The 16,435-nt window shown below is 44.9% G+C and overlaps 1 protein-coding gene across 1 annotated transcript; it reads left to right on the top strand.

The window, feature by feature from the left end:
* The first annotated feature begins 270 nt into the window (after positions 1 to 270).
* Positions 271 to 13,046, top strand: b4galnt1b (beta-1,4-N-acetyl-galactosaminyl transferase 1b). Its single transcript, XM_084542235.1, has 13 exons — positions 271 to 469; positions 2,125 to 2,226; positions 2,965 to 3,091; positions 3,345 to 3,568; positions 3,664 to 3,840; positions 4,067 to 4,173; positions 4,917 to 4,954; positions 5,033 to 5,213; positions 7,911 to 8,003; positions 8,096 to 8,283; positions 8,366 to 8,506; positions 8,607 to 8,844; positions 11,164 to 13,046. Exons 3-13 carry the CDS (start codon positions 3,077 to 3,079, stop codon positions 11,379 to 11,381), a joined length of 1,620 nt encoding a protein of 539 aa, XP_084398361.1. The 5' UTR covers positions 271 to 469; positions 2,125 to 2,226; positions 2,965 to 3,076; the 3' UTR covers positions 11,382 to 13,046.
* Positions 13,047 to 16,435: the final 3,389 nt, after the last annotated feature.

Here is a 16,435-nt window from a genome sequence, read left to right as displayed (position 1 = left end):
AACACGCGTATATGTGCACAAGGCGCCCACGCACAGAGCAGGTCTTTGAAACTCGAGCAAAAAAATTTAAAGGAATTATGAACACAGATGAAATGAAATGCTGGAGAGGAGGAGGAGGATGAGGATGAGGAGGAGGAGGAGGGTGATGCTGCTCCTGCTCCTGCTCCTGCTCCTGCTCCTCTGACCGCTGCTGAGTCTCGGACTGGAGGTGCGGTGTGCGCTCTCTCCGCTGCGCTGCAGCCGCTGTTGCTGCAGGGGGAGCGATCCGTCCACAGCCTGCAGTGTTGCGGCCGCCTCCTTTCTTTTCCCCTGCTCCGTGTTTTTTTTTTTTTTTTTTCTCCTCCATCTAATCGCATTTGCGAAGAGTGACCGCCGAGGAATACGCTCATTAATAATAAGAGGGGCGAGCTCCGTCCGTGTGCGGGAGGGAGGAGAAGCAACCAGCCTACAGCGGGGCGTCTTAACTGAGGTGAGCCTTCGTATGATTATTTTCTTGTAAAACCATTTGGGGGAAGAAAAAAAAATAAAAAAAAAACAGAAAAAAGGCCCATTCCTATGTTAGTGCGTGTTTTTTGTCGGCATTTCCAGCTAAGGTGGACATTTAACAGTTAACAGCTGCTTTAATGGACAATACACGAGGATAAAAGAAAGGTTGGTGTGCTCTTTTTATTTACTGAAGCCACAATTCTCGATAAAATGCCGAAATGCAAAAAAAGATGTCTGTCAGCGGACCAGGCATGTAATCGAAAGACAATCAATCTTTTGAATGCATGCTTTCTTTCTTTTTCATTTTCTTTTTCCTTTTTCCTTTCCTCCAGCCTTATTCGCGTTAAGGCAGGCTAATATAGGCCTGCAGTAGGCAAGGCATTCCTGCTCCTTTCTCCGGATTGCAGGGACAAATCATAGCACTGTTCCCACATTTCTTTTGTTGTATTTAATGCTGTTTGGGAGAATTTAGAGGAAGAGAAGGAGGAGGAGGTGCAGATGGAGGCTAATAAACCAGCAATCTGAGGCTATACCCTACCGGAGGCACTGCTTCTCTTTGGGAGGGACCCTCGGAGTGTATGTCTGTAGCATGTCCCCTCAACACAGGCTGGATTTTTAGGTTAATCAGAAGCAGCTATGCAGGCTTAGATGTAAGCCTGTAACCGCTCCGGTTGTGGAGGAGGGTTGTTTCACTGTCGCTGCTAATTATGATTCAAAATGGAAAATTCAAACCCACACGCAGGGCTGGGCCAGCTATTAGCATGCAAGGGCTCAGGGCTTCAATTAACAGGACACAGATCACACTTAATGCAAACAAGCTGAATGAGAAATCTGTTTTTATCACTGTGTTTTTTTTTTATTAACTTGTTTACAGTTGTTATTTTTAAGATCGTACTATTGAGAAATGACCCTTATCCTGGAAATATGTTGATTGAGGTGCTGAAAATACAATATGGTGTAACTTGTGTTTATATCAGACCCTCTTAAATGCTTTCTGTGTTTTTATAGCTAATAAAGATTGTTAGTTTACTGTGATATACATTTTATTTTAAGGAGAGATGCTGATCTGGATAATCGTGTAGTTGGTTGATAAACCTTTGCAGGCGTGAACTCTTCCTTCATTAAACATAATTGTTATTAGTGGCATCAATTATCTTAAAAGTTCACTAGCTTACAGCCAGTAACCACTCTTTCTGCAACCACACAAATGTTTCCGGTAAATCCACCGTACACGCCAAGTATTACTGTTCATTAGTCCTTTTAAAAGGAGTCGTCATTTCCTCTGAGAGATCCTTAAGTGCAAAGATCTAAAACAACTGATTGGCTGCTTATTATTGAGCCTATCCATCCTTCCCTTTTATTGATTTTTTTTTTTTTTTTTTTTTTTTTTACTGCCTGCCACAATAAAGCTAAATTGGTAACTCACCCACCCCCAAAACCTTACAGGATTTCCCGTGGGAGCTGTAAAACTAAGCAAGCAGCTGAAGCACCATATGGACACTCGGCTGTGTTTTTATGTCGTGGTGCTCGATTGATGCAGTGTGTGTTTACTGTGCAGTGTATCCCGGAATTTATTTAGCAATCTACATTTCTTGTGTTTCACAACTGACGCTCGATAAATGTTCCTCTCGCTTCCAGATGGGGAAGACTCTCGCCCGTTTCTGTGACTGTCTGCACGGTTTCTGGAGATGCAGGTGCCCGGAGAGGTCGAGCTTTCAATGACTGGATAGAGGCTGCGAGGTATATCTCCTGATAAGTAATTTTAAAAATGCATGCAGGAAATGAAGTTCATCTGCTAAGTGGTTATCAGAGACCTCAGCTCTGTGCGGTGCAGCTCTGCGCTGTGGATTCAGCGAGAGACAAGGACAGGCTGCTTTCAGTTCACAAAATCCGAGAAAGAAACACCCACCACACATCCACGCAGAGACAGTCGGGAACAGTCCGCCGCAGCTGGGCGGAAAAAGGAGCTCATTGTTGTACTGGCAAGTTTCTGATAAGCAAAACATCTGCTTTGTGTGATGAAGAAAAGACGAGAGAACTGAAGGAAAAACGGGAGGTGAAGGACTAGCAACGGAAAGGAGGAGAAAACGACTTCCAGGTGTTAAATTCCGTTGCTTCTGTAACTGTTGAAATGCTGAGATAAACTGCACAGAGTTAGCTTCGTTCTGCTAACCCAGCAGTGCCAAATGCTCGGGCTGCTTTTGTTTTGCCTGCGTCTCGTTTCATCCGTCTCCGAGGCTTTCAGAAGGCTTAGGTGCTGTGTACGTTCCAGGTGGTGATAGATGGTATTTGAGGAATTGGAACTATCTGAAGAACTTTCTAAGTAATTTCATTGTGGTTTCTTTTTCTTTCTTTTTTTTTTAAACCATAATGAGTCCTACATATGTGAGAGAAAAGCTGGCAGAGCGCTACCTTTAGTTGCACGCACAGGAAGTACAGGAACTTTGTGAAATGCTGATTGCTATTTATTTGTTTCAGGGGACAGAACATTATTACGAAGCAACGCAGAACACAATGAATCGTTACCGCCGCGGCACAATTGTGAACAAAACGGAACCACAAAGCACTTAAAACATCCTTCCCAGCTCTGATGAGAGTTAGAAAGGTGGATTCTCCTTTTTTTTTCAAGCCTGTCTTGTACAATGCATCCATTTATTGTTATGAGGCGATGTTTACTGTTCTGTGGAAGAAGTCGGTGTAAAGTTCAGCCAGGGCTAATATGGGAGAAAGTTTTATCTCTTCTGTTTGCTTCTGTTCACCAAGTTGATACGACACGCAGGATTTTTATACTCACACTTGATTTTACCTCAAAACTTTCACTGGAGTCGTGTCATTTAACACGCTTGGTGTCTTGACAGGTTTTTAGGATGCGGTCCCTGAGGAAGACGGTGTTGCTCGCCATCCTGGTGTCTGTGGTGCTGGTGCTGGCTCTCCTCCACTCGTGGCCCACCCGGGCCTACAGCACAGTGGACGTGTGGCAGCGGCCGGGGTCTTTAGTAGAGAGGCAACTGGAGGAGAAGTTTGTAGAGGCAGACCACAGACTGAGCACGATCCCCTTTCATGTGAGGGATAATGTGGCAAGGTAAGAGTTGTTTTTTTTACTATTCTGGTATTTTGTTGGTAATTCTGCAGACCAGAGCTCAAACTTGACGACATGCGATGTGATCGTATGTCCAGCTTGCTGGCGCGCAATCGGTGCGTATGTGAGGGCGAAAGTGGAGGAGTTAACCTGCCATTCGCGCAACTCTTATTCCCGCGGGTGTCGGCTCATCCACTGCACACTGCCTTTGAGGCCTCCCAGCTGGAGGAAATGAAGAGGAGACGGGCCAAAGAGTACAGGAGTTTTCAGAAGAGGTAAGCGGAGCCGCAGTAAAAACATGTCATGTCATGTGTTTTTCTTTTAAGGAAGGAAAACAATGTGATCACAAAGCCAGCTTACAACACTCATGGCCTTTTCTCCTCATACGGTCTCCATCAGCACCAGTAACAGGGAATAGTTTTGCAATAAGAGCTTTTTTATAGCGCTTTATACAAGCACTGTCCATTTACGTTCATCGTGTGCAAACTGTTTCCCCCTCAGGTCAAAGACGCCTGCAGACGTACTCATGATTGCAGAGGCGAACAATCCCTTACAGTATCCAACGCAGGGGGTGGAGGTACGACCCCTGAAAACAATCATCATCCCAGGTATGACACACAGGAAGTGGGTTTATGTCCACTGACAGGAGAAATAAATAACATTGACCATCTTATGATGATTCAGTGTTCTGCTGGGAAACTTTTGGACCTGGCATTCATTCATGTGGATGTTACTCAGACATGTAGCACCCACCTAGACCAGACCAGGCACCACCACCCCATAGCAATGACACTCCTTGATGGCAGCAGCCATCCCCAGCAGGATGCAGCCTGACACAGACACATAAACACTTTAGGAACAACTCAAAAAAAAAATGGAAAAACAGCTCAAGGTGTTGACCTGGACTCCAAATTCACTAGATCCCAAACTGATCTCCCCTCAAACGACCCCGACTAACAACACTGTGTTGCCAGACACTCACTGAAAAGCTCTGTGTCCTTTTAGTTTCTATTTTAATAGTGGTTCATCCATTTTGAACAGCAAGCAAACACAGACGGTTACTAACAGCTAATCTTCTATCCAGTGCAGACTTATCCGTAGTATAATCAATTACTGGTCATTTATTTCATAAATTTAATTGTAGCCACTAAGTAAGCTGAAATCTAGTTACAAGAAAAATCTGTGAGTCATCTCAGCCATGAGCGGGCTTTTATCATACATCTGTTGTAGATGGAAAAAGTGTTTACCCGTTAGAAAGCACTTATCCAATACATCTAAACAGGAAGTGCATCAAATGTTACTCAGTCAACATCTGCAGCAATTAAATCTGTCAATTACTGAATGTTCCCAGGACTGGCCTTCCACGACCTTCCCAGAGAACATTACTCGGTGAGTACTTCAGCATGTCTGCCTGTGCCTTGACGTAGTTTGGTACAACCACCTGATTCTCTTTCCACCTCGCCGCAGATAAACATCACTGCCACGCTGGGAACGTTGAACGTGGCCGCGGAGGTGGAGGCGGTGAAAATTAAAGGCGACGGCGAGATGCACATGACTCTGTCCAGCAGCCAGCTGCCCAACCTGAACCGTCAGCTGCAGTTTGTCACCTACACAAACACGCTGTTTCATCCCAGCACGGCGGACACAGGTAAGACCTCGACAACGCAAATCGTCTGTCGGCCTTCTCTGACAGTCAGCCAGTGAGGATGTCGCTGACTGTGGACAGTGTGTAGTAGTTTCTTACTTCCTGGCCAGGCTAGCCGTTTTCCCTCCTGTTTCCACTCTTTATGCTAAGCTAAGCTAACTGACGGCAGGTGTATGAACTGTGCAGTGATCTTCTTACTTACATGACAGTTTTTTTTCTTTTCTTAAAAGATATGTACAGCCTTGCTACCTCTCTTAGCGAAGAGCTAGATAGAGAATCTGGTCTAAGAGCTTCTCGTTTTTAATTCCAAAGACGATTATTACAACAAGAAATCCTAAAGGCGGGCCGAGGACCAACTCTTGCCCAGTAAAACAATATTCGGTCCACTGACGCCTCGACTGTCTGACCTGTAGACTCTATATAAATATAGACATTGCATCCCGCACTTCATTGCATCGGCCAAACCAATGCTACTTTCCCGGAGATACATACACGTACATCAGGGGTTGCGTTAACCGAATATTGACCGTTTTTTTAAAACTGTGACAGGAAAATCTGAAGGCCATCTGTCAATTTGACAGATTGCAATTCACACCCCTGACCACTTGGTGGCGGGTGACGTTATTAATTGGCTCTTGTCTCTACTCGCAGTTTGCATTCCAAACATCGCGGCAGAGCCGTTTCTTGCTATAGGTGAACTAGGCGAATGCTTAGGGCCCCCAAGCTGCATGCTCGTCCTCATCTGAGAATTAAAATGTCCTGTCTTTATCTGTAGCTATCTCTGTGTTTGTTACATCCTTTATATGCTTCAAAATAAACATAGGTCAGGATATAAATAAAATAAACTGCAATGATAAGCTGTGGTTGGTGTTTTTGTGGCAATGTTGCGTCACATTCGTTGGACCGCACTGTGGCAAAGTGAGTGACGTAGCGGGCCGCCGACAGGTGTGATGGGCATGATTGACAGCTACCCATCATAACCGTTAGCGAGAATATTAAACAAAACAAATACAGTAATGCGATAAAAAAGAAGTTATCTCAGTTTCACGGAAAATGGAAGAAAAAGAAAACGGAGGAAGAAAAACAGTCAAAAGATAAAGGTAATTCATTTGTTGTGAGCTGGATAGGTGGAGGTGAAACGCCATTTAGCAAGTTGGTTTATTTGTCCTGCTAGCCAACTACCTAGTCCTGGATAAATGTTAGCTAGTTGGCTAGGATTTGTTCGTTATAAACTCAGCTTTGGTGTTTGTGTCATGAAAGTTGGCTAATAAAAAATGAATATGTCTCATGTGAATGGACAGTCTGTCCTGCCATGGTCATAACTGACTGACTCCAGACCCATTTATTCATATTCATATTATTATTTTTATTGTCAGGGCCGTTTCTAGCTTCGTGGGGGCCCTTCCTAACCCTTAGATGGATTCAAGGAGTTTTATTGTCATTACACGCATGTTGGTACATGAGGTGGAACGAAATTAGTTACCCTGGTCCCGGTGCAAGCCAAAGCAGAAACAGTAAACGAGTATAAAAATAGAATAAAATTAGCTAACTGAGTATAAAAAATAGGCAAGTAAGTAATATAAATATGGAAAGTGACAATTGTGCACTACTGGAGTCTGTGCAAAACGACTGCATTCAGTGCAAAATGTTTCTGTGGTTTATTTATTTTACTTACTTGCCTTTTTTTTTTATACTCAGTTAGCTAATTTTATTCTATTTTTATACTCTTACTGTTTCTGCTTTGGCTTGCACCAGGACCAGGGTAACTAATTCCGTTCCACCTCATGTACCTCATGTAAACGGCCCTGCATCTCGGAACTTTTATCAGTGCACGATTTCCTGGTACACCGATTATACTGATGCACACTTCAGAGTTCGGCTAACCATATACAGTATATGTCTATGTGGCTAGCGGCTACCAAAATGGAGGAATTGGATGAAAGCACGTTGCTAGGACTGATGAGTTTTTGTGCAAATTGTGCAAAATAAAAGAGTTTGCATACCACCGAAGCACTTCAACCCTACGGTGCCGTCTAAGCTGTTAGCGCTAGCAGTCCCGGTCCGAGTACGGACAAGACGTGTCTTCAGTCCAAACTGTTTTGTTTTTTTTCCTAACATTTAAAGTCAATACTGAAAAAGCACTTAAAGTTAATGGAATTTTAATGAAAATTAAATGCTATTGAATTGCATTATTATCATTTAAAAAAATTAAAGTGACGGGTAAAAATAGATTATGACTGGATTTTTATGACCCTTTCTGTCAAAATTACAGACAACGAAAAAGTCTAGCGCAACGTCTGATGTACATGTATTATTTTTTCTTCCAACTCTCATGGTTTCTCAGGACGGCTTTGCTGAGCAGTTGGCATGGCAACTTGTAGTCATCATGATGTCACGTCCTGTTTCTATAGCGTCAAATAACTATCAAAAAAACTGACACTTGAACATTCATCAACATTATATTAACTACCTGAAATGACAGAAACCATCCTTGAAAAAAATGAATTTGACGTGTATTTTAGTGTTTTAATTTGGCCCAAGTCCCGCCCACTAACATGGAGGGGGTGGAGCTTATGACCTATACTGCAGCCAGCCACCAGGGGGAGCTCTACTCGCTTTAGCTTCACTTCAGAGGAGCAGTTCATACACTCTATGATCTGACCTTGTTACACTAATCTAGTTTATGGTTGTGTCTTTCAGTGCAGGTTGAGACCGAGGGGCATCAAGCCGTCTTCAGCATCAAGATTCGTCACGGTGTAACGCCTAAACTGTACAACACCGGATCCAAAGGAGGTATGGCACCGGCACATTGACAGCAACCAAACATCGCCTGCTGTTTGATGAACGTTGGTGCGCTAAAAACACCTTCTGTGTGTCGTCTGCAGAGTACAATGTCAGCGCCCTGGTGACCATCGCCACGAAGACTTTCCTGCGTTATGATAAGCTTCAGGATCTTATCGACAGCATCAGGACATACTATCCTACCGTCACCATAGTGATCGCAGATGACAGCGAAAATCCCAAAACCATCTCCGGGCCTTACATCGAACATTACATCATGCCGTTTGGAAAGGTAGGAACACAAAGTGAAGTCTGTTTTTTTTCTCACCCCCTCGCTGCTGTGATCTCTGAATCTCAAACGTCTTGTGCCGTAGGGTTGGTTCGCTGGAAGAAACCTGGCCGTCTCCCAGGTGACCACGAAGTACGTGCTGTGGGTGGACGACGACTTCATCTTCACATCCAACACGAAGCTGGAGAAGCTCGTGGATGTTTTAGAAAGGACTACTCTGGATCTGGTGAGCAGCAGGGGATTTAACAGCCGCTCTTCGCCAGTAGCAGCGGTTACTGTCGAGACGTCTGATTTTTGTGTGTGTGTGTGTGTGTGTGTGCGTCCAGGTGGGCGGAGCGGTGCGGGAGGCCACAGGTTACACTGCCACCTACAGACAGACCATCTCCATCGAGTCGGGGGAGGAGGACGGCGACTGTTTGCACATGAGGAGAGGATTTCATCACGTCATCCAAGGCTTCCCCAACTGCGTCGTGACAGACGGCGTCATCAACTTCTTCTTGGCTCGCACCGACAAAGTCCAGCAGGTCGGCTTTGACCCGCGCCTCGCCAGGGTAGCTCACCTGGGTGAGTAAAAGGCTCAGACGGAACTGTTTTCAAATTAAGGGGTGGTAAGACTGAGGAGCTCAAGCCATTTATAATCATTATGAACACCGATCAGCCACAACATTATGTAAATGACATCGACCATCTTGTGACAATTCAGTGTTCTGCTGGGAAACTTTTGGACCTGGCATTCATTGGTGTGGATGTTACTTAGGGTGTATTCACACCTGCCTTGTTTAGTTCGATTAAAACGAACTCAAGTTCGTTTCCTTGCTTGGTTCGGACCTTTTTGACTGGTGTGAATACAATCACTCGAACTCTGGTGCGGACCAAACAAGCGGACCGAGACCCAGCTGAGGAGGTGGTCTCGGAGCGGTTCCTACCGAACCCTGGTGCGGTTCCTTTATGGTGTGAAAGCAGCCCGACCTCGATCCGACCCAAGTTGCAAAAATCTACCTTTTTGGATTTGACGAGCTCCCGTAGTTTTCGCGCATCTATCAAGAAGCGTCTGTGTGTGTGTCTGTCTGTCTGTGGCACGCATATGTCGCGAACCGTTGGCCCGATTGATTTGAAACTGGGCAGGTGTCTCGCTACGGGCACGAAGATGTGCACTGCTAAGTTTGACGTTGTTTGGATAAGAAATGTAAAATATATCGGTAAAATAGATTTTCTCCGCTCTAATATTTCCAGTTGCCTGATGACAGTTCTAAATTATTGCGCTGGCTCAAACGCTAGATGGTAACCATGGCAACGGAGACTCAACGTTATTTTACAGTTTACAGACAAAACATGAGTGATTTGATCATCTATCTATAAATGAAGAATTTCTTTTAACTTATTTGGTGAGTTTGTGTCTGTCTGTCTGTCTGTGGCACGCTGATTTGAAACTGGGTAGGTGTCTTTGTGGGGAGGAGACATGGGTCACGACAATGGTCACAACTGAAAAATCTTCTTCAGCTCCCACTATAGGAATATACTTCCGACGGGTACTGCACTAGTTATGGGAAATGTAGGATAGCCCAGTGACACACACAACAGAGAGAGACACGTGAAGCAAACAAACGCAGGTAGGTTAGGTAGAGATGAGCCGTGGCTTAACCGAGCTCTGAGGAGACACGCTGCCTCCTAGATATCTGGGCAGATGTCCAGATATCTCAAATGCTGGAGAAAACACATAAAAATGCAGAAGTATATAAGATTTTTAGTAAACAAATGAGAGAGAGGGGATTCCAGCGCTCAGTTTATAAACCATATTGCTAGCATAATAACAAGTAGACCTACAGTACGCAAAGTCTCCATTGTAGCCTATTTACGTGGGACATTTGGCTTCCTTCTTTACCCCGCCTATACGTTTACCAGCCAATGGCTGAACGACCTTAGCACATGTGTTTTTGTTTATAAATTCTGGTCCGGTTGCAATTAATCACAGTGTGAAAGCGAACCGCATTAAAAAAAAAAAAAGAAAAAAAAAATTGGTCCGGACCAAAGCAAGTGAACTAACGGACCTTCCTGGTGTGAATACGCCCTTAGACATGTAGCACCCACCTGGACCAGACCAGGCACCCCCACCCCATAGCAATGACACTCCTTGATGGCAGCAGCCATCCCCAGCAGGATGCAGCCTGACACAGACACACACACAAAAACACTTTAGGAACAACTAAAATAATAAAACATGAAGAACAGCACAAGGTGTTGACCTGGCCTCCAAATTCACTAGATCCCAAACTGATCAAGTATCTGTGGGATGATCCACAGAGGCCCCTCCCCTCAAAGCCCCCCCCCCCCCACTAACAACATCCTGTTCCCAGACACCACAGGACACCCTCAGAAGTCTCATGTCCATTCTCTGATGAGTCACCACAACGGAGACCTACGCAATATAAGGAAGCTGGTCATAATGTTATGGCCTGATCGGCGTGTGCAACAGGTGACGAGAGATAAATAACCTCCTACATCTCACGTGCCAAAGTGTCCTCGAGCGAGACACACGTGTTTGTGTGTAGACGTGTCACTGCTCTGAGAAAAATAAACTATTATGAAGATTTCTATCTCATTTACCGAGATAGCATCATGTGCCGAGGTCATTTTATAAACGGTACTGTGAAATGTTCCTATCGGCACACGGCGACCTCGTTGAGTCAGTGTGTTCCTCCAACTGGACTAAATGTTCAGCTTCAGTTTGTAGCTTGTAGCTTTATTCCATATTTTTATTGCCTGAAAATATTTTGTGCATAATTTCTTTATTAGTTTCTGACGTCTTTGGAGGCTTTCGACAAGAGTAACGATAAATTATCTGACTATATGTGTTTTTTTTGTTGTTTTTTTTAACTTGTTCAGAGTTCTTCATCGACGGCCTGGGCTCCCTCCACGTTGGCTCCTGCGATGACGTCATCGTGAACCACGCCTCAAAAATCAAACTTCCCTGGGTGAGCCAATCGGAGAGCGACAAGATTTACGCCAAGTTCCGTTACCCGACGGCCACCTCCGACGCCACGCACACGAAAAACGGCCTCCTGTACTTCAAGAACCGATTCCAGTGTTTGACTCATAATTAGCCCCCACCCCCCCAACCCCTTCCTCTCTCTCTCTCTCTCTCTCGTCTTCACCTCGAAGGTTCCTCTGCTCTTCTTGAGTTGCCAAAGAAGTTTCCTCCTCCGCGTCCTATCAGATAAGATTTCAGACAAACACTTTGGTTTGCCTTCTCCCTCGAAAAACCCTGAAACGTTTTTTGTCAGGCTTCAGCCTCTAGAGCAGCATGTTTTATCCGTCAGTGTGCCGCTCTGCAGCGAGCAAAAAAAAAAATCCGCTTATATCCAGAAGCCTGATGTCAAAGTTTAGACTCTCTTCTGGAGTGAAAACAGGAGAAAACGAGCTGTAGTATAAATCACTGTAGAACCCTGATTAACGCGGGGTAGATCCTCGAGTTGTTCCAAGCTTTGGGGGGGAAGCCCAAGAGGTAGCATCCAGACAGTCTGTGTCACTTTCTAGTCATCCTGATGTGGGTCGAGGTACATGTGTTCACCTTCAATTTGCACTATCCAAAAATAGACTGTAGAGTTTTGGAAAAGCAATAGTGGCGTCTGAGAGCCTGAGAACGAAGAGGACAAAGAGACACTTCTCCAGAAAGTGGCGGTCCCGCGGACTCAGAGCGTAACCCCGTCCCACCAGTGCCACATGAAGAACGCATTCAAAATCCTCTCGTGTGTTTTACCTGAGCTCTGTGACCGAGCGGTCGTGCCAAAAGGCTTGGCTGCTGCTGGCATTGGGGTCGTTGTTCTTTTTGTTTTTTGTTTTTTGTTAGAGCCCTTCGTGTCACACGCGTGAGAGGTAAATCACACCTGAAGGGGAGAAACTTTTGAGTCATAACCGGCGTCAGTTGATCTGGAAGCAGCCTCGCATATTTATTTATTTATTTTTTGTGTTATTTTTGTCTTCTGCCATCTCTGGTTTCTTCAGCGAGCCTCTACAGAAGAGGAGCGTCTCCATGCGCGTTTACATGCTGCCTAAAAGAAAAAGCGGGACGAACCAAAGCGCGTGTTTTGATTTTCCGTCGCCGCAGAGCCGACGGGAGGGCGAGGATGAGCCGACGTGCCCGAGAAGAGAGAGGAAAACTGTGAGAGCAGCGGACGTGAAAGGAGACGAGGTGAAGCACTGAGATCGTGTTTTTATAACGCTGGATCCCGAAGTGACGATGCTGTTATTTTATACCATGGCCTCTAGGTGGCGCCGTTTTGCCACTGTATTGTTTCCTAATGCGGTTTTTAACTCGTCGTTTGTTTTTAGCAACGAGGCGCCAGATTATTTTGAACTGTTTTGTGTCTGTCTTTGTCTGTTTTTTGTTTTTTTTTATATAATTTTATTTTGTTCACCTCAACGTGACGTGATGTTACTTCTGTTGACGGGAAGCTGACATCGTCCAAAACAACTGTCATAACAAAAGGCTTTTTGTGTAGCTGTGTGTTAAAAAAAATAAATAATAAATAAAATAATAATCATGTTAGGATTCGTAACTGTCGGCAGACCTATAGCGCAGCTGAACATTTCATTTATTTTTATTTTTTTACGCTCACATCCATCGTGATAACACAGAAATATATCTTGCCTGCTTCACCCCTCCAAAAAAAAAAAAAAAAAAAAGCACTGGTATCAGTTGTTTTATTGCAGCATATGAGTCATTTTTTAAAATTTATTTATTTATTTACTGTTATTAAAATGTCTGTGAGAAAAAATAATGCCTTTTACGTGTTATTTATTTACTTTCACTGCTGCCTATAAAGTTGGAATAATTTGCAGACACGTTCCTATATTTGTTATTATTTATACATATTATATTAGTTTAATAAATCACATTTATAACGAGGAACTGGGTTAGAGGAGGACTCAAACGCGCCACTCAGGACTCGGGTGGCGGATGTTGTCAAAGTCCAATTAATCAACTAGGGAAAACGTTATCAAGCTCGCAAGGAAATTACTCAACGACGCAGACATGAGGAACAATGAGCAGCTTGGCAAAGGAGGAAGGAAACGCTGAGACTAAATACAAAAGGGAATAATGAGGAACAGGTGAGATACATCGGGGCGGGGCAAACAATCAGGGGCAGCAACCACATGGGGGCGGCGAGACGCCAGAAATGATAGAGAGTTAGTGATTTACAAAGTAAAACAGGAAACGAACAGGAACAGTTAAACATCAGATCAGATTCCACAGAGCTAGATGTGACGACGCTGTCACAATCATTTCATGAGAAGAGATAAAAAAATATGCGCAACAGCTTTAAACTGAAAACCTGACACGATGAGGCACGGACTCCTCCAGTCCTCTGAAGGCGCGCTCTGGTTCTCTGGCACCAAGACGCTGCAAGGTGTGGCCTCCTTGGATCTGACTTGGACTGAAGTGAGATGCGGGGAATAAGGAGGTCAAGTCAACACCTTGACCTCGTTGTTGGTCTTCAAACTATTCCTGCAGCGTGCATTATCATCCTGCCGAAGGAGGACACTCAAATCTTGCCCAAAATGTTCTCTCGCTGCCTGATTGTCACCAGCGTGTGCTGTGACAATCAGCGTTATTCACTTCACCTGTCAGTGGTATGTCATAATGTTATGGATGATTCATCAGTCCTCCTCTGAAACGCAGCACTCTTGAGGACATCATTTGTTTCCTGTCATTAAATAAACAGGCCTTTGGGTCCTGTGGGTTGAGGGGAGGGTCCTCTGTGGATCATCCCACAGATACTTGATCAGTTTGGGATCTAGTGAATTTGGAGGCCAGGTCAACACCTTGTGCTGTTCTTCATGCATCCTGCTGGGGATGGCTGCTGCCATCAAGGAGTGTCATTGCTATGGGGTGGGGGTGCCTGGTCTGGTCTAGGTGGGTGCTACATGTCTAAGCAACATCCACATAAATGAATTCCAGGTCCAGAAGTTTCCCAGCAGAACACTGAATTGTCACAAGATGATTTATGTTATTTACTTCTCCTGGTCATAATAATAAGTCTTTGGATTGCAGAAGGAAACTTGTGCAGGCAGAGAGACATCCAGCAGGCCTCATATATCCATCTCTCTCCGCTCTTAAACCGCTTGTTATGGCAAAAATAAAACATAGACAGAAAACAGAGGCATACACTTCAAGCGGCACCCTGGGGTCGGCACAATTCGTGGATTCGAGTGTGCGGACGTGCCGTGAAAGACATCTACAGAGGCCGCGTTTGTGTAAATGCATAGCGTGAGTCAGCCGTGCAAATTAAAGATGAGCCTTGGGGACTGGCTGCGTCACACGGCCAGACGACCGCAGGACAAACAAATAAAGGCCCAGTGTGTTGCAGGGAGACTCAAGTGTTGCTACTGGTCTTGTGTTTTCAGGGATTCACAGCAACAGCCAGCGATGAGAGTAAAAACATCAACATGCCAGTGGGTTCCACCCATGGAAATGAGCAGATGTTGATTTAAGCTTCACAACTGACTGGAATCGTGCATTTCATGTTCAGCCTGAGTCTGAAGCTGGAAAGGATGCCTGAGCCGTGGAAAACATCCTGCGTGCCAAAGAAGCCCGTCCCATTTGGCCTCAAAGATTTCCAAAGGTTGCGCTGACGTCACATGTCATGAAGGTCCTCGAGAGACTCGTCCTGGCTCAGCTGAGACCCCTGGTGGCCCTTGTCTTGGACCCTCTTCAGGTTGCATATCAGCCTCGTGTTGGTGTGGATGATGCTGTCATGGGAAGGGCTCTGTGAGGATCATGTTCTTTGATTCCTCCAGTGCCTTTAACACCATTCGGCTCTTTCTGATGAGTGAGAAGCTGCTCAGGATGGGTGTCAGCTCCTCCACTGCCTCCTGTATCGCCGATTACTTGTCTGACAGGCCCCAGTTTTGGCGACTGGGCGGCTCCCTGTCCGATACTGTCGCCAGTAATGTGGGGGACACCACAGGGGACTGTCCTGTCTCCATTTCTGGTCACTCTTCTTTACACCTCTGATTTCCAGTACAGCTCTGGGTCCTGTCGCCTGCAGAAGTTCTCTGATGACTCTGAAGTGGTTGGGTGTATTAAAGATGGACAGGACGTTGGGTACAGGAGACTTTGCAGAGTGGTCCCAGGCAAACCACCTACGACCTGAATGTGGACAAGACCAAGGAGCTGGTCATTGCCTTCAGGAGGAAGAGGACACCAGCAGAGCCCATCACCAACCAGGGCCTGGAGGTGGAAGTAGTCGACCACTATAAGTAGCTGGGAGTCCACATTAACAGCAACCTGGTTGTTCATTTGTTCATATGCTAATTCTGCACATTTTATTTTGCTTATACCATTTTACTTATATTTTATTTTGCTTGTGGTTTTTAAGAGTGTGTTTTTTTATGTGCAGCTGAGCTACTGTGACGAAGCAATTTCACTTGTGGATCAATAATGTTTATCGAAGTCTAATTGTCATGAGCACTGCCCAACACTAGAGGGCGGTGTCGGCCAACAAGAACCCAGAGCATCTGTGAAAACTTTCAAAACAGAAAATCTACCAGACCTGGATTTAACTAAACATATAGATATGAGCCTCCTGTTGGATAATTACTGCATGGGTGATTATCTTTCAGCTGGCAACAAGTTATTTAACCCCAACTGATGCAATGAGTAGCTTCTCATTTCTTAAACAACCATGTCTAAAGACACATCCTGTGGTCGTGGAAAAGATGTTAGTCTGTTTGAGAAGGGTCAAATCATTGGCATGCATCAAGCAGAGAAAACATCTAAGGAGATTGTAGAAACTACTAAAACTGGGTTAAGAACTGTCCAACGCATTATTAAAAACTGGAAGGATAGTGGAGAACCGTCACGGTAAGAAGAGAGGCAGATGAAGTGATGCACCCATCATGCCTAGTGTCTACTGTTCAAGCCTGTGGGGGCAGTGCTATGATCTGGGGTTGCTGCAGTTGCTCAGGTCTAGGTTCAGCAACATTATGAGCCCAAAGAATGAGGTCAGCTGACTACCTGAATATACTGAATGACCAGGTTATTCCATCAATGGATCATATTCCAAGATGACAATGCCAGGATTCATGGGGCTCAGATTGTGAAAGAGTGGTTCAGGGAGCATGAGACATCATTTTCACACATGGATTGGCCACC

This window comes from Chelon labrosus (genome assembly GCF_963514085.1).
Source record: "Chelon labrosus genome assembly, chromosome: 4".
Taxonomy (NCBI): domain Eukaryota; kingdom Metazoa; phylum Chordata; class Actinopteri; order Mugiliformes; family Mugilidae; genus Chelon; species Chelon labrosus.
This window is presented reverse-complemented; position numbering and strand designations above follow the sequence as displayed.